Source organism: Talpa occidentalis, unplaced genomic scaffold (genome assembly GCF_014898055.3).
Source record: "Talpa occidentalis isolate TD23 unplaced genomic scaffold, MPIMG_talOcc4v2.1 talOcc4.7, whole genome shotgun sequence".
In the NCBI taxonomy this organism is placed as follows: Eukaryota; Metazoa; Chordata; class Mammalia; order Eulipotyphla; family Talpidae; genus Talpa; species Talpa occidentalis.
The window spans coordinates 76,234,528-76,257,630 of NW_023605083.1; the positions used below are offsets into that span (position 1 = coordinate 76,234,528).

Below are 23,103 nucleotides of genomic sequence, written 5' to 3' on the forward strand. Positions count from 1 at the left end.
TTATTCTTTTATAATTCCAGATTTCAACAAATTTTAACTAATCTCATTTTGCCCGTCATTGGTAAGAATTTGCTTCTACCCAAGGCATCGCTGGTGTGCCAGGGATGCTAAGACCATGGGACAAATATGATCCATCTTCCTGAGGCACCAATTTTATGCTATACTCTTTGATTGGTAGAAAAATAATGAGAATATCTGTGTTCTTTAAAATTTCTGCCATAATCTATAGTATCCCTTTTTCTCCTAGACACTGCATCTCAGCAATATCAGTGCAGGTTCAAAAAATGAAGCATCTTTTATGCTATAAGTAGGGAAAATTTGATACTTTTGTGCTTTTATTAAAGAATGTACTACAGCTTCATTGGGATAATTGCCTCCAGGACAACAGGGATGGTGCTGGTTAACCAGACCCTGTCATTTCTCAGAAAAATTAAAGAGACCTGCAGAGCTAGCTTTGTAAAATCTAGTTTGTCACCTTAAATCCCAGGCTATATTTTATCTTTGCCTGTTTCAAGTTATTTTAGCTCTCATGATCCAGTTTATCTTCCTGACACAACTGGACTCCATCAAATGCTTTATTGTCAAACTCCTGATTACAAATAGCACAATTTCATAAATCTGCATCCTTTACCATAACTCAAAAGAAAATTTAAAGTCTATTCTTTTCACCACTCTAGTGCCATCTTAATATACTTTTTAAGTGTGTTACAATGTTTTAATTATATTTTCAGCTTGGGATAGAGGTTTGGTTGGTGGAAAAAGCAAGTGTGAAATGCAAACTTGAAAGCAGTAAGAAGCTGAGCACTGGAGTCCTGGAGTCAGGGGTTGGGATGCATATGTGTTAAGTGGGAGCTGATCCTTGAGCAGGGAGCAGAGAGAAGTGTCAGCCCAGTTGTTCTGAAAACCAAGGCTGTGCTCAGAAGAGTTTACTCAAAAGAAGCAATTGGCCCAACTCTTAGAGTGAAAAACTACGAGAAAGCAGGATTCTGAAAATTCACCATGCCAAAATGAAAGCTTCCTTCCAGAGCAGTTTCAGAATTAAAATTTGACCTTTGAAGGTAAAGTATTTGTAACAGGAGGAACACTGTTGAAGTAAAGGACTACAGGTAGAACCAAATCTGTGTAGGATGAAAAGAAGACAAACAGAACAGGATGACCTGAAGAAATAGAAATATTTTCTATTTTTTTAATTTTTTAATAAATAAAACTTATTTTCTTTTATTCTAAGTATAAAATATAAATTGTTAAAAATCAAACACAACAATCAAACACATATTCTATGTGTCTACCACTATACTAAGTGACCTTCACTACAAACTCATTAAATCCACATAGCCCACCAGCCTATTACTTTAGCTCATCATCCCCACTTTAAAGATAAAGACCCTCTATGAGATTAGATAACTTGCCCAAGGAGCCAGAGCTAATAAGTGGCAATGCCAGAATTCAGGCCCAGATCATCTGATTCCAGATTTCAGGCTTTTAACTGTTGAAACAACACCATGACTACAGTGTCCTCAAAAGACCCATTTATAAAACTGAGGTCTATCAGTTTTCATCCTTAAAATGGGGTGAAACCTGGAATGTTAATGCTTCCACCATTTTTACTGATTTATTTATGTATGTTTTTATAATACTTTCATTTGCAAAGTAACTACTGATACTATATCAAGAGCATTTGTTTTCTATGAAGCACATCACTAAAATGGAAAAAAAAAAATGTACAGAATGGTAAACAGATAGGGCCAAGCCCAGAGGGAGTGTGAATCCAGGTATGTCTACCACATTACCACATCACGTGCTAAGGATAGGTCAGGGGTTACTTCTTGATTTTCTACAAGGTATCATGAAATGATGGCGTGCAAGAGGGAAGGAGAAAAGGAAGGGAGGGAGGGAGGGAAAACAATATCTTATCAAGTTTAAAATGAGGAGAGTTTGAAATTTTTCTCTACTGCTAAAAGGTGATTATGGGCTGAGCCAAGGAAATGCTGTGTAATATGGTTTGTTGGTTTAATCAGAGAGAGGAAGAGATGGTTTGACAAAAGGCAACTTACAAACATGAATAAAATAAATAAAATAAATAAATAAATAAAAGCACATTTTTTTTTTTTTCAAACTGAAAAGTCCTTAACAACTGGAAAAACAAAAAATATATTGCTAACTTCATGTTTCCAGCAGAGGCTGGGTAAGAACCCTAAAGGACCCTTCCACTGCAGAACAACCAGTGCCTGGAAAGGACTTATTATCTGAGCAGTTGTTGGCCTTGAGTAACAAAAGGTCGCCCTTTGAAAAGGGGAGGAACTTGGTATGGAGGGATAGAGGTCTGGGCCGGGCAGGAGTCACAACAGCTGTCAGAACAGGATGGGGTCCACTCAGGTTGGAGGCCATAAGGAACAATGCTGCATTGACCACAAGAAAGCAGCCTTGGGACCAGCTCCAGGAAAGGAAGGACATTGTAACACACTGAGTCCAGACCCTGAAGAGGTCCATGTTGGGGCAATGCCTACCTACCAGCAGGAGTCAAAACAATTTGTCCCTGTAGGAAAGGTCCTCATGTTCCCTCAGGACTGATTAAGAGTAAGCAATACGCTCACAATCAGAGATCACCAAACACACAGGAAAGCAAGCCAAGATGACAGTCACAAATTACTTATTTAGGGCCTCCCCTGGTGGCGCAGGTGGTTGAGTACAGCGCTGTGAAGCCTCTGCAGCACCGGTTCAATCCCGGCTGGCCGGCGAGAATCCCACATGGCGCGGCAGACCTTTTCACCCGCTGCTCCCCTCAGCAGTGTATTTCGTCAGTCTGCCTGTTTGGTTCCCCAATCTGTCTCTGGTGAATCCTCTCACCCTCCCACGCATCTGGCCTGTACCCTGGTTCTTATATAAATAAATAAATAAATATTTTTTAAAGATTACTTATTTAGGCACAAACTATATATTTGGATTTTTAAGAATGACATTAAATAGACTAATTGCATACAAAATACAAAATCACTGTGTGTATCATTTTAAAAAATAAAAGGAATCATAGTCATAAAGGTCACCAATGAGAGAGTGTTAGGAATAAACAGATAAGTTTGGGGAGAAAACTATGGAACTTTTACTAATAAAACAGAAATTGCTAAAATCAAAAAGCAGATCACCAAGTTAAACAGGTTAAATCGGATACAACTAAAGAAAGAATTACTGAACAGAAGAGAGACATATTTTCACTAAGCTTGATGACACCATCGCATTTAAAATCAAGTTCGAGATTTGAAGAGTATTCCTCAAAGAGACCATGAGTTCTGCTTTATTAGTAACAAAAAAATGTGGGGGAAATTCATCTTCCTTTTCAGGAAAATCTGTCTTTTTTTTTTTTTTCGTAAAAGAACTGGGGTGCGGGCCAGAGGTGCAAGGGGTGAGAAGATTCACTAGAGACAGAGTGGGGAGGAGAACAGGTGGATCAACTGAAATACACTGCTGAGGGGAGCAGCAGGTGAGACAGGAGAAGTCTATAGTGCCATGTGGGTTAGCTCCCTGGCCGGGACTGAACTCAGGCCATGGTGGTGATAGTGATGAGACTTAACCCCTATGCCACCAGGGAGGCCTTCAGCAAAATCTTTTGATAAGTAATTCCCTGAGGACGTTAATTCAAAGGCCCTTTCAATATAGGATAAGACACAGGTACTGTGTCCACAGGTGCCCAGCTCAGCAAGGGACCTGAGACTCACCCAGATCTTGCCTGCAGACAGGAGGCTGCTTAGCAGATGGCAAGGCCTAGGTTCCTTGTGTATTCTGCACTGCTTAGATTGCCTCCTACTTGCATATATTATCTATCCATAAAAATGAATTTTCAAGTTTTGGGAAGATTTTTAAAAAGACACAAACTACATGGTTTTTCAACAGGAAGATACACTGAAGGAAATTTTTAAGAAAAGCCAGTTTCTTGGTCAAAACATTGGCCAACAAATCTCCCCAGAAATTTCCCAAATATAGTAGGCCCAATAGTATAGAAAATGGTTGTCATTTATATATATTTATGTGAGGTGGGGATCTTGGAAAACTTGGGACAGTGTGACAAAGACAATAACCATAGTACTTACTTGATACATCAGCTGACTTCAAGACTTACTTCCACAAATCAATAGGCAACATTAACTTTGAAGTAGAATGTGCAACAGTATCGAAAGTGTTTTTGTGCCTCCTTGGTAGGGGTTAAATCTCAGATTATCACCACCACAGCCCTCCACAGCTGCCAGGGAGCTAACCCCATGGCACAGCAGACCTTTCCTGTCTCGCCTGCTGCTCCCCTCAGTAGATCCACCTGTTTTGCTCCCCACTCTGTCTCTGGTGAGTCCTCTCACCCCCCACACCTCTGCCCTACACCCCAGTTCCTGGATGCATAAATAAATAAAAGCAAATCTTTTAGAATAAAAGGGGGGAGGGAGATAGAGATACTGATTAGCTCTAGGTCTTATTAAATAAATTTTAAAAATAAAATAATTTTTTCTAATAGTTTACTTTTTAAATTTATTTATTGACTTATTTTCTTATATTGTGGATCAACTTCCTATAGTTCTTCTTCCCCTTAGGTGTGGCCCTCCCACCCACAACCCACCTGCGTACCCTCTCTCTCCCCTGCATCTTCTTCCCCTACTCTGATCACTCCCACTCCTCCCCTTGCTGCAAGACTTAGGTCCTTGGTCTGCCCACACACCTTGCCTTTTTTCTGGAAACTTGTCCTTTATCTGGGCAAGCACCTGGGCTCCTTTCCTGCAGCAGACCAGGCTGTTTAATTATGTGTGTAACAATTTAAATGTAGCCACTAGAAGTGTAAAATTTGAATAGAAAAAAAGTTGAGTAAAGAAACTTGATTAATCTAGACCTCTCTGGTGGCACAGAGGTTATAAGTCTCAGCACTATCAAGCTATTGGCAGTCATTGCAACATGAGTCTGATCCCTGGCCAGGGAGCTAACCCACATGGCGCAGCAGACCTCTCCTGTCTCACCCGCTGCTCACCTCAGCAGTATATTTCAGTCAATCCGCCTGTTCTGCTCCCCACTCCGTCTCTGGAGAATCCTCTCACCCCCACATCTAGGGCCTACATCCCAGTTATTCTACACAAAAATTAATAAATAAATTTTTTTTAAAGAAATGGTTTTTTCCTTACTCCCAGTCTTTCAGGGTTTATTCCGCCTCGCTCCACCCTACTGCTGCAGAACTACATGCCAGAGAAGGTTGGAGCAGCATAGATTTTGACTTGTGAAGGGATACCACAGACCAAAACTTGTACTTATTTATCTATGGTTTCTTACCCCAAAAAACAGGAAAGAAGAAACTGAATGATAAATACAACATTCTTCCATTGGTTGAATTCAGTAGCCTATTATCAAAAAAGCAAGAAAATGAATGGTTAAATTAATAATACTGCAGTTTAAATCTAGTGATATTACCAACTAATGATCTTGGCAAAATGTGTTTCAGTATAACAGCCACTTTTCCAAACAGAAAACATGATTTAATAAATCCTAAGTGATGGCAGTCAGATAACACTGGGCAAATTTTATTTCCTCCCTGAACCTCAGGTTCATTTTACAAAATGGGCATTATTTGTTTTAACTTCCTCAAATGGCCAAGCTGAGGTTTTAATGACATTGTTTTTAGAATTTTGCAGGTGGCAAGAACAAACTTAATGCTGTTACTGTTACTAAATCTCTACTAATTTATAGTCACAAAATCAGAGTTGGATTTTTATAAATAATCTTAGATTATTAATTTTTATTAACTATATAATAAAAATTAATAATATTGACAAGACTAAGTTCATAAATATTTTCAAGAATTTGCAAATGCTTAGGATATATCATGAACTATTATTTGCTATTCACAAAGAAATCATGTGATTAGAGTAGGTGAGTAGACCGAGAAGTTTTAGACAGTCTGCTCATAATACCCAGCTGAGAAAATTAAATTAACCCTTTTTAAATGACAGGTAGCGATTAAAAGGAATATTCAATGCATGATTTTCTCCTTGCCTACATCCAAAACTAAGCTTGAGGTAACTCAAAACTATACAAATGTTGACTGTGTATATGTGATTAAATACAAATTCTATTCATTTTCTATTAAGCAATATTTTGTTAGTTAAGTTTCCTAACTTTCTATATTTAAAACCATTTAAATCATTTTTAGTTTATCATTCAACACTTTTAAACCAATTAGACTGCAATTTCTCCCCCAATGAATAAAACCTCATCATACTCTATCTACTGTCACAGTTTCACAAGGAATACTCAGCCCATTTCCCTTTTGTAACTTTGTTTAATTAAGATATAATTTGCATAGAACAATATGTTAGGTTCAGGTGCACAACATAATGATGTGATCTATGTATGTGTTACAAAAAGATTACAAGTCTAGGTGATACCCATGACCAATATTTTTCTTGTGATGAGAACTTTTAAGATTTATTCTTTTACAGATGACTGGATCAAGAAGGTGTGGTATATATACATAATGGAATACTATGCAGCAATTCAAAAAGATAGGCTCCTGCTATTTGCAGCAACATGGGTGGAGCTGGAGGGGATTATGCTTAGTGAAATAAATCATAAGGAAAAAGAAAAACATCAGATGGTTTCACTTATAGGAGGAATATGGGGACCCAAATAAGGGTGGGGGCAAAACTAGCAGGAAACTATAAATCAGAGACATTCAGCAGGGGAGGGGGAGTGGTGAGATTAAAACAGGAGTGGGAAGAGCACAAGAGACTATGGTGATGGTTCATAGGTGACTTGGTGGGAATTTTATGGGGACTACACCTGAAATGAGAAAGCAAGCTGTACAAAAAGGAACAATGATATAAAACATAGAGAGAGAAATAGAAAAATTTTTAAATAAAACAGATCCCCCCATTAAGGACAAGAATAAGAATAAAAAAGATTTATTCTTTCAGCAACTTGCAAATACATAACACAGTATTACCACATAGACAGCATGCTACACATCACACCCCTCACCTCTCTTATCAAAAAGACATATATTACTTAATGTGTATCTGAATGTGTACATTATTTCCTAGTTTTAAACCAGTTGGTTTTAAACCAGCCAGTGTCTGGATATAATGTATACATTATTGAATGTCAATGATTGCCAAAGCTGGCTGATGGGTCTATGGGTATACTATTTTCCCTCATTCTGCAAAGGTTTGAAAGTTTCCATCATAAAACTTTTTTTAATGCTTACTTGTGAAAAAAAAACATAATAAATATAAATCTGTCTAACTGGCAAGTCTCAAGACCATCGGCAGTACAGAAAGCATCCAAGAAAGTTTATAGAAGGCATGAAAAACACAAAACCAAATAAATACTGGGGAAAAGTCTCAGTGTCTGATATTAGAATTAAGAATAAAAGAAAACCACCCCAAACATCAAAGCAAATGAAGAAAACATTTATTTACTCAGGAAGCTGAAAATATTTATGCAACCAGCAAGTAAAATCTATATATCCCCAGTAGCATATAAATCTCCAACGGCTATTTTGTAATTTTCATGAAAACATTTGGTTTCTTTGCCAACCAAAATTTTGAGAGAGTTTAGTTTTATCTTGTTCTTTTAATAATGATAAGACTATACTGGTAGCATAATTTACTCTAAGAGAAAAGAAAGACAAATAACAATAAAGTAATTCTTCCTTCAGGCTTTTTATTTCTGTCATAGTCTGAGTCTGAATCTTCTTCATCATGCATTTATGGCTTTTTTTCAGTTGAAAATAAGGTCCTGTTATTTATTAACTGTAATACTTGAATGTAATTTGAAGCTATTAGAGTGATACCTGATTAGTATTTTCCAGGGCCTAATTTATTAACCAGAAGAGCTGGCATTGCCCACTTTGTTCGCAAAGATAAAAAGATCTACTAACAAGGGAAGGCCAAGGTCCAGGAGTGAAACCCAGAGCTGTGAACAACACTCACCTAGTCTGCCCACAATCTCTGGCCCTCTCCAGTCAGCCGGGAAAGCACTCCTTCCATTAACAAGGGAAGGTAACATATTACTCTAGAATTCATCAATCAGCTTGTGGTACCATTAAACCAAACTAGGCCAAAAAAAATGTAATTTTGTATTGTAGACCACTGCCACACCTAATTATACAAATTTGCTTCCTTATTATATTTGATTCTCAATCCAAAATGTTTAAAAGTAACCAACTGGAAGAAGTTTGCCCTAAGTCAAAGAACACTGAGATCAATGTTAGTAGTGAAAAAAAAATCTCATTTGTTCCTAAAGGATGCTTTTATTATTGATTATAGTAAGTGTTCCATGTCTTTTTGTATTTATTAGAAAATACTTTTAAATTAAAATATATTCAATTTTTAACTTTCTAAGTTTTATATTTTGCCATTTCATAAAATGACTTTTCTTACAGTTATATATACAGCTGTATAGGTAGCATTAGCAAAAAACAATATGAACAGTTGTTGCTGACACTAGATTGGTTTAAAATCAATTTTGGGGCCACCCCAGTGGCACAGCGGTTGAGCACTGGGTTGCAAAGCTGCCCACAGCCTCTGCAGTGCCGGTTCGATCCCTGGCCACCAGGTGAGGGTCCCACATGGTGCACAGACCTCTTCTGCCGCCTGCTGCTCCCCTCAGCAGTGTACTTTGTCAGTCTGCCTGCTCTGCTCTATGCTCTGACTCTGGTGAACTCTCTCATCCTCCCGCTCTTCTGACTGTACCCAGTGCTTGTATAAATAAATAAATAAATAAATCTTTTTTAAAAATGAAAATAAATAAATAAAATCAATTTGGTGGTAGCTGAAATATTTTTCTAATTGTAATTTTTCTTATAGACTTTTACATAAATCTATATGTTTAATTCTGATGCATCATAAATTTCTCTAAATAGTAATCATAGCTGGGGTTCTAAGGTACCTATGAAACAGTTGCCTGAAATATTAGGAGTCGAATGGAATAAGCTATATAGGGTAAATAATGAGATATTCCAGCACTGCCAACCAAAATAGAAGTATAGTATTCTTCTAGAATACCAGGATTTAATAAATTAAAGTATATTATAGGCCTCATAGTCTCTGAGGTAAGTGAGAGGTTATGGTTTTCCCTCTGTGAAGGAACAAGCAAACATATTTCATATATGAATAAAATCATAGAGATTACTGCAAAGGATGTTTCCCAGAGCCAGAACCCCTGGACCTATTACCTCCTTCTTCAGGTAATTACTTAAACAAGGTGCCCTAGATTCCTTTCATAAAGAGTAGTTAAAAACAGTACCTTCTTGTCTGAGCATTGTTCACATACAATGCTTATTAGAGGGTGATGTCTGACAGAATCAGCCTTTACTTATAACAGATGTATAAGCTATAATTGTTATTATTAGATGAGAAAGTATAATAATTGTGTGGTCAATATTATAGATAGGTGATAACTTACGAAAGCACCAAGCTACAAGCTTATAAATCAATGATTTGGATGTGGGGACACATATTCCTATTGAAACAATGTTATGAATTATTTTTTAAAGATTTATTTATTTATACAAGAACTGGGGTATAGGCCAGATGTGCAGGAGAGTGAGAGGATTCAGCAGAGATAAAGTGGAGAACAGAACAGCCAGACTGATGAAATACACTGCTGAGTGGAGCAGCAGGCGAGACAGGAGAGGCCTGCCACGCTTTGTGGGACCCTCAGTGGCCAGCCAGGATCAAACAGGCGCTGCAGAGGCTGTGGACAGCTTCACAGAACTGCGCTCAACCGCCTGCGCCACCAGAAAAGGCCCAATGTTATAAATTATTGGCATGATACTTCTATCTAACTATAAGGTACCTACAATTCAGTTTCTTGTCACTTTGCATTCATAACTCAGTTCCTATAGAGAATATGCCTTTAGTTTCAATCAGGTGTCCTGAGCGTCTCTGGAAGTTTCTAGACCTCTATTTCTAGAAATATAAATATGATTGAAACAGCTAGAAAATACCAGAATTTCAGAACAGATAAACTCCACTAACTTCAAAAGGAAAATGCCGTTCTATGATAATGATATGAGAATGGCCACAGGGCAATTTCACTGAGACTTCATAATTTCACTTATGTATATATAATGTTGTTGATACTAAATTGATGGTAGCTGAAAAATAAATACTATTTGCTGAGATGCCCTGCTTATTATTACTAGAGAGGCATGGGAGGTTGCCTATTGTCCAAAACTGAATTAACAGGACACACAAAGAGAGCTCTGGTGTTTCTTGGTGGGCTTTGATATAAACACATGGAAATGGCTTCTGATCCCCGGGGATGTCGCTGTTATACCCTTTTGATGTTTCCTTATTCTTAGAAAATGAGAAAGTATAGTTTTGAGAAAGAACAACAAACCCTGACATCCACTTCATCAGCCCACCAGACCTGTAGTATCCCTAAAGTCATTCAAAGCTCTGAGAAGCTACAGATGAGATAGACTCTCAACCTGTGAATATCACTCTCCTTGCTGATTATTAAATACAGAAATGCTGTCCTATGGTGGGTATGGCTCTGTACTGGCCTCTCTGAAGCCCCACCCCCATCCAGCAATGAGGTTAGCCCCCAGACAGGTAGAGCTTAATTCTGTAGGCAGAGGCTACCCTGGACCTGGATTTTGCTTAGTACACCTAGTATTTCACATGAACTTCAATACCCCCCCTTAAGATACAGGCAAATTTCTTACAAGTGGTATGGCTCACAACTTCTGATGAAGCAAGGCTAGGCAGGAGTCTCACACTTCAAAGTGACCATTGTGATGCTGTGAGCCTGGACATTCATCCTTCCCAAGAGACATGGCCTTCTCTCTTTCTAGTTGGACCTTGTTTCTTTCTGCTAATTTACCCTTTTATTTGTCTCTCATGAGTATGCAGTAGATAGGGTATGCAGGACAACTACCAAAAGAACAATGCCTTCTCAAAATTCAAGTGTAGATCCTGAAATATTTAGAGGCAAGGCAATGATGTCTTTAAAATACACTAGGAAAGGAGGGAGTTCAAGATGGTAGTATAGAAAGAGCCAAGGTTCACCTCTTTCCATGGATACAGTAAATATACAGTCATTTACGAAACAATTCTTCCCAAAAAATATCTGAAAATGAACTTGACAACTGACAACTTGACAACTGACAACTGACAACTCCTCCATGAGGGACAAAAGGATTGCAGTGAAATGGGCAGGAAAGGCAGAGACACTGTCTCACAAAGGAACACCCCCAACACAAAGGCCCACAATTGGGAGGGAGCTCACAAATATGGAACTTCTTCCTGGGAAATCAGGCATCCCGACCCTTGGGATCTGCACAGGGGAGACTGGTTCCCCCAGAGGGCTTGCAATCAGGAAACCCAAGAGGACCAAAGTTTGCTCTTAAGAGGCAAGCTTGCAAATTCATACCTAGGACCTACGAAAACCTACAACTTGAAAAGCACCTAAAGCATACATGAAAGAGATTCATTAGTTATTCTCAATCTCCCAGGAGACAGGGATGAAGGTACAGGTAGGCACTTTTGTGCTTATACTCTCCTTATTACAGTTAAAGCTGGAGGGCATCATTTTAGTGCTTCCCTACCTTGCCCCTGCCCTACAACACTGTACTGTCCAGAAGATGATTCATTATTCTCAAAACAACCAATGTGCTATATAATATTAAGCATAGAAATCACAAGATCCTTTCAATAGAGGCAGAAAAAGCATTTGACAAGATGCCTACCCACTCTTGCCACTTTTAAACAACCTAGCACTGAAAGCCCTAGTCAGAGCAATTAGACAAGAAAAAGAAAGAAATGGTATCCTACTGGAAAAGAAGAAGTGAAACTGTCACTCTTTGTGGATGACATGATTTTATAGTTAAAAAAGAAAACCTAGAAATTCCATCCCAAAACCATTAGAACTAACAAACAAATTTAGCAAAGTTGCAGGATACAAAATCAATATAAAAAAATGTGCTGCATTTCTATACCAACAACAAACTATCAGAAAGAAAAATTATAAAAAAAAAGTCCATCGAGAATCACATTAAGAAGAATAAAATAGGGATAAATTTCTTAAATAGGCTAGTAGAAGAGCTGTACGATGAAAACTATAAGACATTGATGTAAGAAATTAAAGAACACAAAGAAATGTAAGGATATTCCCTGTTCATGGTTTGGAAGAAATAATACTGTTAAATTGTCCATAATACCCAGGACACTCTATACATCCAATGCAATCCACATTGAAATTCTAATGACATTTTTCATAGAATTACAACAAACAATACTAAAATTTCATGAAACCACAAAATATCCCAAATAGCAAAAACAATCTTGAGAAAAAGGAACAAACGTAGAAGCTTGTACTCCCTGGTTTTAAACTATGTTATAAAGTCATAGTAATTAAAACAGTATATTAGCATAAAAACAGAGATACATATATATCAATAAACCCATGCAATATGGTCAGTTGATTTATGACAAAGAAGGCAAGAAAATTCATGGGGTAAGACAGTTTCTTCAATAAGTGGTATTGTAGATATTGGACAGTTATGTGCAAAAGAATGAATATGAAACACTATTTTCGCCATTCACAAAAGTTAACTCAAAATAGATTAAGGATCTGAATATAAGACCTGAACCTATCCAATTCCCAGAAGAAAACATAGGTATTACTATTCAGCAATCAAAAAAGATAAACTAATACCATTCTCAAGAATGTGGATGGAGCTAGAAGGAACTATGCTGAAATAAGTCAGCGCTATCCATGTTGCTGTAAATGCACATGGCAATTGTTTATCTTTTTTTCCAAAGATTTATGATTTATGCATACAAGAACTGGGTTACAGGCCAGAAGTATGGGGCCAGTGAGAGGATTCACAAGAGACAGAGCGGGGAACAGAAGAGGCGGATTGACTGAAGTACACTGCTGAGGGGAGAAGCAGGCGAGTCAGGAGAGGTCTGCTGCGCCATGAGGGTATCTCCCTGGCCGGGGATCAAACTCATGATGCAGTGGCTGTGGACAGCTTCATAGGTTGTGTCTTAACCCCCTGCGCCACCAGGGAGGCCGTAGAGTTTATCTTTTTGATTGCTGAATAGTATTCCATTGTGTATACGTACCACAACTTCTTGATCTACTCATCTATTTTTGAGAATTTGGGTTGTTTCCAGGTTTCATCTATTATAAATAGTGCCACCATAAACACAGGAGTACAGGTATTCTTTTGAATCACTGTTTTTGTGTTCTTTGGGTAGATCCCTAGGAGTGGAATTGCTTGGTCATGTGATAGCTCTATTTTCAGTAGACTGAGGAACCTCCAGACAGCTTTCCATAGTAGTTAGGCCAGAATGCACCAAACTGACAGCAGTCATTATAAAAGCAGTCAAGGAGTAAAGTACAACAGTAAAGTACAACATGGGGACTATATTCAATAATATGGTATCACAAATTTTGAAGTTGCTAAGATGGTAAATAGACATTATGGTGATCATTTCACACAATATACAAATGTTGACTCATTTTGTTGTACACCTGAATTGAAAATAATGGTGTATGTTATTTATACTTTAATTTTAAAAGGTACTCCAGGGTGAAAAAATGAGAGCAGATAATAATAGATGAAATAAGCATTGCAAAATTCCAAAAAGTGTTGAGGCTGAGTAATGGGTATATGTTAATTCTTTAAATTATTCTCTCTACTTTGTGTATATTTTAAAATGTTCATAATTAAGGTAGTAAATAGATACATTCTTTAAAACTATCGAAATCATCTTGTAAGTTGATTAGCCTCCCCAAGATTCCTATATCAGCAAAAGAGGCAAGTAAGGCCTAAATTCAGATTTTTATTGTTGTTGTTTTTGTTTGTTACTATTGGTTTTAATTGTTACTATTGTTTTTAAAAAGCTTCAAGAGCAGATTTCTTGTGACTACTTCTTGCCCCCCACACACACACATTACACATTACACACCCCCCACCACCATTACACTAAGATAAATGTCACTGAACAAGTCAGAGATATAGCTGGGGTCTTCATACACCTTACATATACCTTTCCTGCTATCTTTACACTTTGTGTTTCAGAAAGCAGCAAAGGTTCAATATTAACATTTTTTTTAAAGGCTGCTAAGAATATAAAGGCCCTCACCAGCTCACCTGTTGGAAGTCTCCAGTAGAGACACTAATGATAAGCATGGGGATGATCATGAAGCAGGCATTGTAGAAAAGCACTCCATACTTCCCTAGCTCCTGCAAAGAGAAAGAAAACCCCATTTAATTTTAGCAATAAGAAGCATCAGATTTTTCTAGAGCCATTCCTAAAACTACATATTTAAGCAGAGTTAAAATATGCTTTCTGACCAACCATATATTGGTATATTTACAGCAAATTTCTGACACAAATGCTTCATTTCAATATTCTGTGATTTCAGAATAAATTTTTGTTTTACACAAACATGAAAGATAAAATAGATGGAGATGGGTTGCCTGTGAGATTCCATTCATCTCTAACATTCTAGTTGGTTTTTATTTTAAGGCATGCTATTCAAATGGGAAATCTGGAACAGAATAAAGAACATTAAAAATGTTAATATAAACAGGACTTCTTAAGAACATCTGCTCTTTCTATTAAAAAGCAGCAGGGTTAAAACATCAGGTATCCCATTTTTCCAACCCTGTATAAATTTACTTTACATGCAAGTGGTTACGCCACTTCTTTACCATTTTTCCATAAAGGGTGACAGTGTGACTCTCAGAAGGCAACCAACCTGTTTTTGTAACTGCTACCAGGAAAAAACAAATGGCCATACAGAAAAGCCAACAATGCAGATGAAAAGCAGTGCATAGAAATAAGCCTGTCTGTCAGAGAGAACTCCCTCACACAACACAAAGAACCAGGAACAAAGAAACATATGCCTGGCTCATCCTCCTGCTTGGGGAACAGCTGGGGTGGGATGAGGGCTGGGGCCTCCACACCGATGCAGCCACTTGGAAGAAAAGCTCATTGTCCCACCAGCCCTTTAAGATCAGGAGAGACCAAGACTGCTGGGCTGACCTTACAATTACCCATTCCAATCATCTCATTCCCCAGATGAGAATACTGAGGTTTGGAGAAGATGAGATTCAAAGTCACAATGTCCAGTAAGCAGCAAACTTTAATTTTTTTTCCCCAAAGATTTATTTATTTATACAAGCACTGGGTACAGTCAGAAGCACGGGAGGGTGAGAGAATTCACCAGAGCCGGAACAGGGAACAGAACAGGCAGAGTGATGAAATACACTGCTGAGGGGAGCAGCAGGCACGGCAGGAGAGGTCTGCGCGCCACGTGGGAACCTCGCCCGGTGGCCAGTGCTGTAGAGGCTGCGGCAACTTCGCAGCCCAGCGCTCAATCACTGCACCACTGGGGAGGCCCAAACTTTGATTTTTAACCCAGGTCTGCACACTGTCAAAACAGCTGCTCTCAAATCCCTGACTTTGCCTTCATCACTGATGATGAATTGGAAAAAAAACTTCTTGTATTTTCAATTTGCCTTTCAAAATCACCCCCTTTTTCTATATTCTGACTTTACATCTAAGATTGTGGCATCTTTTCCCATCCTATCTTTCACCCAAAACACTGCAAGACACAAGTAAGGTAACTGAAAAGACATCAGAAATGCATAGGTCATATTAAGTAAACTAAATTACATGCCAACTTTGCAAATTGGTTTACTTTCTTCGTGTCATTTCAGGGCCCAGATGAAAAAGTCGAGAAGTCAGAGAAGTAAGATCTTGTACCTTTGGGTCCATTTTCTGTTTGGTATAAACGCCATTCGCAGCTGTGAAGATATCATTCAAAAACACAAAAACATAGCCTTCCAAGTTGAAAGCAAGGTCAGAACTAGTAGGGAGAACACAAGAGGATGGTTAGTCAGAAACTCACAACTGAGCCTCCAGGTCAACTGTTTAATCTTTCCCTGATCAAATTCATTTGTGATGCTAGTCTACCTTCTTGTTGACACATTTTCCCCTCTGTGGTAGTAAATGGTTAATTCCTCTGTTTTGGCTCCAGACAAAAACAAAACCAGGCCATCAGGTGGCTTCAATTTCATCACAAATGACTTAAAATCAGAGGGACTTGCTTTCACTACAAAGCCCTTTCTTCTTGCTAACTAATAGTGCAGCATAGTAATTGGCAAGCCTAGCTTTTCTGACGGGAGTGATTTGTCCGATTCACCCAGTGGCTTTGCTTGTTGGACTAAATAGGGCCATCCCTAGGGTACAGCCCTGTAGGGACAGCTGGGCCGTGACTAGGGCAAGAGGGGGTCAAAAGAGGAACTGACACCTCCATCTGGTGTCTAAGGCCCCCACCCCGGCCCCCACTACCTATCCATCAAAAAGGCGGGACAGGGGGCCCATTCCCTTTCTGCAATCCCTCTAAGGCTCCCTTCTACCAGTTCTTCTGAAACCTTCTCCTTAATTTCAGTTTTAAATAAATAATGCTAGTATAAAAATATTAGGTGCGGGGCAGGATATGGCACCAGGAGGAGAGAGAGCAACAGCTGAGCCAGAATGGGATGTGTCCACCTGCACTCGATCTTGCAGACACTACCAAGGATGTATATCCCCTGCCCACTCAGCTTCAGTAACTGGTGGCCTGTGAACTCAACTGACAATAGACAGAGAGCTAAACAGAGGGGAAAGGAATACAAATCATGCTAAATATTTTACACGCACAGGAGTTTATAGAAGTGAAACTCAAAGAAGTGACTAGAGTCTGTGGCTTATACAATATTTTAGCAGAGAAAAGGGTTGTGTTTTGAGGGACAAATTATAGGTAAGGAAGTTGGAAATATCGAGGGGAATCTAATGGAAGGTGAAGTTTGTTCATGGGAGAGGGTGAAAACGGAACATTATGTTCACTAAGGGAAATAAGTGGTCTGTTTCTTGGCAGGAAAGGAAGGGCAGAGACCTCTTTCTGTATTGTTGATGCTCAACTGCCTTCAGCTTAATGCTGGCATAATGCTTACGCCAAAGTGGTAAATTTTAGGGTGCCATATTCTGATCCCCTTTAATGTCAAAATAAGTTTATTTCAAAGAGAAATAAATAGGCAAAAATTGCAACAAAATATGAATGCAAATTAAATCAGACTTTGCTTGAGGCTTCCACTGGCATTGTCTACAAATACATCTGTGAAAATGTAAATTAGTTTTAAATCTTCATAAGGAAGAATGCTCTGGCTCATTCCAAAAAATAAAATCTAAAATTGAGTCTTCCAAATTGCTTGCTGACCCACACTTGACTCAGTGTTCAGAGGTTTGCTGTTCCCTAAAATGACAAAGAGTTGCATGAATGAGGTGGGGCTTTCAGGGGCACAGACTGCAGGAAATTGCCTGCTCACTCCCCAGGAGCCACTAGGGAAATTTCCAGTGTTCTAAGGCCTCCTGCTAGGGAGGGAAGGGATATGGTCCCCATTGGCTTAAGTCAGTAGTTTAAAGTAAAGGTGTTTAAGAAGAATGAACTGGGTTTATAAGTGAGAGCAGATTCATGGTTAACTCTGGTTGTTCACAGACATCCTGTTTCAACTTTTCTTTCCACATGAAAGGAAAAAAAAAATGAGAGGAAGTAACACATGTCACTTCTGGGTAAGAGATTAAATATATCTACAATAGTAAACAATAATATTATTGCCATATATATGTCACACTCTGGCATGCTGTATTTTCTAATCTAGCTTGTGCTTATTGTTTGTCTTCACCAGCTATAATGGAAGCTACATGAAGGCAAGGATTCTAGTCTGTTTTGTTACCTGCTGGATTCCTCAGCATCAGGAACAATGCCTAACATACAGTAAATACTCAGCATGTGTCAGTTGAACTTGGCTGTGCATTTTTGGAAACCTTGGTTTATTTATTGGTAACCTCACTTCATTCTCACAATGCGCCACTAGGGGGATGCTAGTCTAATCTCCATTTTGCAGCTGAAATAACGGGAGCCCAAGGCAATTAGCTTACAGAGCTAATAGATTAGGAGAGTGGGATAAAGTTCCAAATATTCAGGCTCTACAGTCCATACCCTTATTTATTTTAATTGAAACAGAACTCACACTTCTGAGTTAAGGGAACTAAACAGTTTAAATGAAATTATTCCAATCTTTTCTTTCCTTCACTCATCCAAGTAAGTATTCTTTTCTATTATTATGTTTGCTTTATAAGTGAGGGATTGAGGCATAGAGAGGCTAAGAAAAAGCTGACAAGGGGCATAGCTAAATTTTGAACCCAGGGAATATAATTGTAGACACATGATTTAATCACCATGCTATAAAAGATTAGAGTCTGAGTGCTCACTTTCAAATACAAACTTCAAGTCCTCATTCCTAGTCTTAGATATTAATGAATAAGATAGTCATACACTGGTATTGCAGGTATGTCCCAAACATATGAACATTTAATGAGAATATTCTAACCTGGAAAATACTGACTCCTATAGCATCACGTATGGTAAAACAAGTCAGTGTACGTGGGCTTTATAAATTTGTTATTCTTTTTGATGAAATGCCTAAGAAATTTTCAAGCAAAAATTTTATATTAAAGACAGGCATTCAGTAATATAAGTAAACACTTTTTTTGTAAATGCTTTACTTCTTTAATTATTTTTTATTTTATTTAGTTTTTTTATTTTATATATTTTTTACATCATTTTTGCACAATGTGTACATTTTCATCTTGGTTATAGTCCCCATACAATTCCCTATTCCTTTTTATAAGTAAGGTTGTATTTGTATCTTGCTATGCTCTCTTCATTTATTCTAAGAATCATTCTGACTAACTTGAAATCCGGTTTGGCTTTCACAGAACACATGGAAATTCCACTAACGTCAACATAATTGTGTCCTGGCTGCTCAATTCAACTGCAGCCAGATGGAAAATGAAAAATTAAGATGGGGCCAGGCCTATTGTCAAGGACACAAAGAAGTTATTCAGCAGAAACAGTCCAACATCTTACCCAGCTGCGATGAAAGCACCAAGAATTATAGCAAACACACTGACAATGATGTTCAAGGAATACTGTTTCCTGTAATAAATAAATAAATAATAAATAGATAGAAAAATAAATAATAGATAAATGAAATGAAATGCCAGCTAGCTAGCTACCTACAAGATAGATAGATAGATAGATAGATAGATAGATAGATAGATAGATAGATAGATAGATAGATAAAGATAGATAGATAAAGGTTGACGCAGAGAGAGCACTAAAATCATCTTTAATGAACTAGTGATTCAGAACAAATTTACTTTTTTCCTTAAGCAGTTGTCCTTATCTAATTATGAGCTTGTTTTTGTTCTTACTACAGAAACACTGGGACAAAATATAGAAGTGCTCCTGCTGGTGGATCTAGTTGGCAGGTGCTTATACCAAGCAACCAGAGATTAAGATACAATTCAACAATAGGACTTCAAGCACTGAGCCATCATCCAAATTCCATTGCTAAATAATCTTCATAGAAAAATTAAGAATTTTAAGCCAACATTATATAACTTAGTTTATTCTAATATATCATAACTACTGCATCAGAATGGATTTCTCTGATTTTCTGCACTTCTCTATGTGGATAATATCTCCCGTGTACTCCATGATGTGTGTATATTCCATTTGACTCCAGGAAACAGATTTATATCTGATTGGGGATTGTTAGATTTTTAATAATTTTCTATGACAATCATGTATCATTTGTCTAATGTAAAATTATTACTAAAAATTATTCATTAAGTTCTTAAGGAATCATGGAAACAGACAACTATTTTTAAGTGAATAAACCATCTGTCCTTAAATTACTGCTATGAGCAATTCAAAGAAATGATTTGGAAAGATGACTAGATGTTGAGAATTTGCTAGGTAAAAGCAAAGTGGAGGAAAAGGAGAGAGGATACCATACGATTAGAGGGGAAAAAATCACCCGAGTATGATGGTTTCCAGGAGTAAAGTAAGTGGAATGGTAAATTTCCTGAGCACTGTGAACATCGGCAAGCTGTCAGGAAAAGATTCAAGTAAGTAACATCAGATACTAAGAATTTTAACATGTTTTTACATTTTTAGTTAAACCCACTAAGTTTGCAGATCAAATATAAGGAATTAGATTAATTCCCATTTGTTTATGGTTAAACAAATCACATTAATAAAAAGAAATGGACATTTAATAATTTCATCCCACTTTAACTTTTTAGCTATATAAAACATCATACAATCCACCTTTTAGAAGACAGTGCTAAATGTACAATAGACTGTATACAATGTGCCCCAGACAGCCTCTGGCACATTAAGGAGGGACTAGGTATACGCAACCACAATTGGCCCTATTCCTGATCCTAATGACTACTTATTTTAAACCTTATTCTAAGGTAATAATCCAAAAGATATAAAAAGCACAAACAAGTTCACTGAAGTAGCACATTTGGGAAAAACAACCTAAAGGTCAGACAAGGGAATGATTAAATAAATTATGATAAATCCACATGAAGGAACATTATACATATAACTCACACAAAACTTTATCATCATTGGAATATGAATATTAAATAAATCAAGGAGGATACAAAACTATGCAGTCTATAACTGTAACAATATGCATTCTGTACAGAGAAAAAGACTAAAAATGAGTATTTAAAATAGTTTGTTAGAGGTCAAAATAAGGAGTGGTTTTTCCCCAAAATTTTATGTAATGAGATTACATTTAATGCCTTGTAAGATACTTAACGCTTTCCTTTCTTGCCAGATGGCAGGTGAAAAAGCTGAGAAGGTGGCTACTAAGAAGAAATCTGAGCCAAGCAGGCTGATATTCGTGGCAAGGCTGAGTAGGCCAAGGCCAAAATCCTTATGAAGGAGAAGACCGCTGCAGCCAAAATCCAGTCCTAGTCAGAGCAAACAGCAAATATCCCCCATCAGAAAGACCATGTGCAAGAGGAAGTAAGTACTCAGCAGCTAAATCCAGGATTGAAAAGAAAAAGAAGGTTCTTGCAATTGTCACAAAACCAGTGGGTGGTGACAAGAATGGCAGTACCTGAGAGGCTAACCTTCGCAAATGCCTAACTGTATCACCTTGAAGATGGGCCTCAAAAGGTGTTGAGCCACGGCTAAACACTTCAGTCAGCAGGAAAGATACCCGCGAGCTGCCTCGCTGCTCGGACCATGCTGCTCACCCTCACCAGGTGCCACAGAGGCAGGAGGGTGGTTTTCCTGAAGCAGCTGAGGCTTCTTACTTGAGACTGGACCCCTGTCCTTCAATTAAGTTTCTCTGTGTAAAATACACCAGAAATCTGTCATCGCTACTTCTACCAAAATTGATGTTGGTAGGGTACAAATCCCAAAACATCTCACTGATGCTGACTTCAAGAAGCTGTGTAAACCCCAACACCAGGAAGGTGAGAGCTTCAATACAGAGGAGAAACATGAGATTACAGAGCAGCGCAAGGGTGACCAGAAAGCTATGGACCGACAAAGTCTGCTAAAAAGAGCATATATCTCCTCTATAATCTGTTTCCATTTCCTTTGGATAGATACTCAGTAGTGGAACTAACTGTTGGATCAAACATGGCTCTACTTTTAATTTTTTGAGGAACCTCCATATTGTTCTTCATAGTAGCTGAACCAGTTTAAAATTCCACAAACACATAAGTGGTCCCTTTTCTTAATATCTTCAGCAATACTTGTTGTCACCTTTTTTGATGGTAAGTATTCTTACAGGTGACAGGTGATACCTCATCATGATTTTGATTCACATTTCCTTGATTAGGGATTTCATGAGGGGAATTTCACCTTACATCTACCTGTTAGACAACTGGATGACTTCTTCAGAAAAATGTCTATTTAGTGCCTCTGTTCATTTTTAAATTGTTTGGTGGACTTGGTCAAATTCTAAAGCTTTTATAAATGAACAGGCAAAATATGATATATACATACAACAGAACATATATTTATTTTATTTTTTTAAAGATTTATTTATTTATGCATACAACTTGCTGGGGTACAGGCCAGAGATGGGAGGGGGGGTGAAAGGATTCACCAGAGACACAGTGGGGAACAAAACAGGAAGACTGACTGAAATACACTGTTGAGGGGAGCAGCAGGTGAGACAGGAGAGGTCTGCTGTGCCATGTGGGTTGCTCCCTGGCTGGCCGGGGGCTGAACTCGTGCTGCAGAGGCTTTGGATTGCTTCATAGTGTGGTGCTTAAGCCCTTGCGCCACCAGGGAGGCCCAACAGAACATTATTTAGTCTTAGAAAGGAATGGAATTCTGATAACATGCTACAACATAGATGAACCTTTAAAACATTATGACAATTAAAATAAGTCAAGGTAGGGACCTCCCCAGTGGTGCAAGGTGTTAAGACGCAAGCACTATGAAGCTATCCACAACCACTGCAGCACCAGTTCAATCCCCAGCCAGGGAGGTGACCCACATGGTGCAGAAGACCTCTCTCCTGTCTCACCCACTGCTCCTCTCAGCAGTGTATTTCAGTTAATCCACCTATTCTGTTCCCTACTCTGCCTCTGGTGAGTCCACTCACCCACTCCTACACTTCTGGCCTATATCCCAGTTCTTGTATGCAGAAATAAATAAATCTTTAAAAAAAAATAAAATAAGTCAATATAAAAGGACAGATATTGTGAGATTCCACTTGTATGAAATATCTAGAGTGTACAAATTTGTAGAGACAGAAAGTAAAACAGAGGTTACCAGGGGCTTGGAACAAAGGGGAATAGGAATAATTGCTATTTAATGGGTACAGAATTTCTCTTTGGTATGATGAAAATGTTCTGGAAATAGGTAACTAAGAATTGTTCAACATTATGAAAATATTTAATGCCACTTAACAGTACACTTAAAAATGACTAAAATAGCAAATTTCATGATATGTATATTTTAGCACAATTTTAAAATATTTAAAATGGTTAAGCTGATAAATTTTATGTTATGCACATTTTCCCTTAATTAATTCATGTGTTAATTTTTTTTTAATTTTTGTGCTTTAGGGTCTCCCCCATGGCACAGCAGTTGAGCGCTGGGCTGTGAAGCTGTCTGCAGCCTCTGTAGCACTGGTTTGATCCCCAGCTGCTGGCGAGGGTCCCACATGGCGCACAGACC

At 38.0% G+C, this 23,103-nt stretch overlaps 1 protein-coding gene across 2 annotated transcripts in view; it reads right to left on the minus strand.

The window, feature by feature from the left end:
* The window catches only part of SLC35D2 (solute carrier family 35 member D2), a 64,462-nt gene that overhangs the window by 15,916 nt on the left and 25,443 nt on the right, over positions 1-23,103 (minus strand). For both annotated transcript variants that reach the window (XM_054688977.1, XM_037493112.2), the window contains exons 5-9: positions 19,919-19,990; positions 18,964-19,032; positions 15,756-15,858; positions 14,135-14,227; positions 5,299-5,366 (exon numbers count right to left, since the gene is read on the minus strand). In XM_054688977.1, the coding sequence (XP_054544952.1) occupies positions 5,299-5,366; positions 14,135-14,227; positions 15,756-15,858; positions 18,964-19,032; positions 19,919-19,990 (405 nt within the window). The remainder of the gene's footprint in view (positions 1-5,298; positions 5,367-14,134; positions 14,228-15,755; positions 15,859-18,963; positions 19,033-19,918; positions 19,991-23,103) is intronic.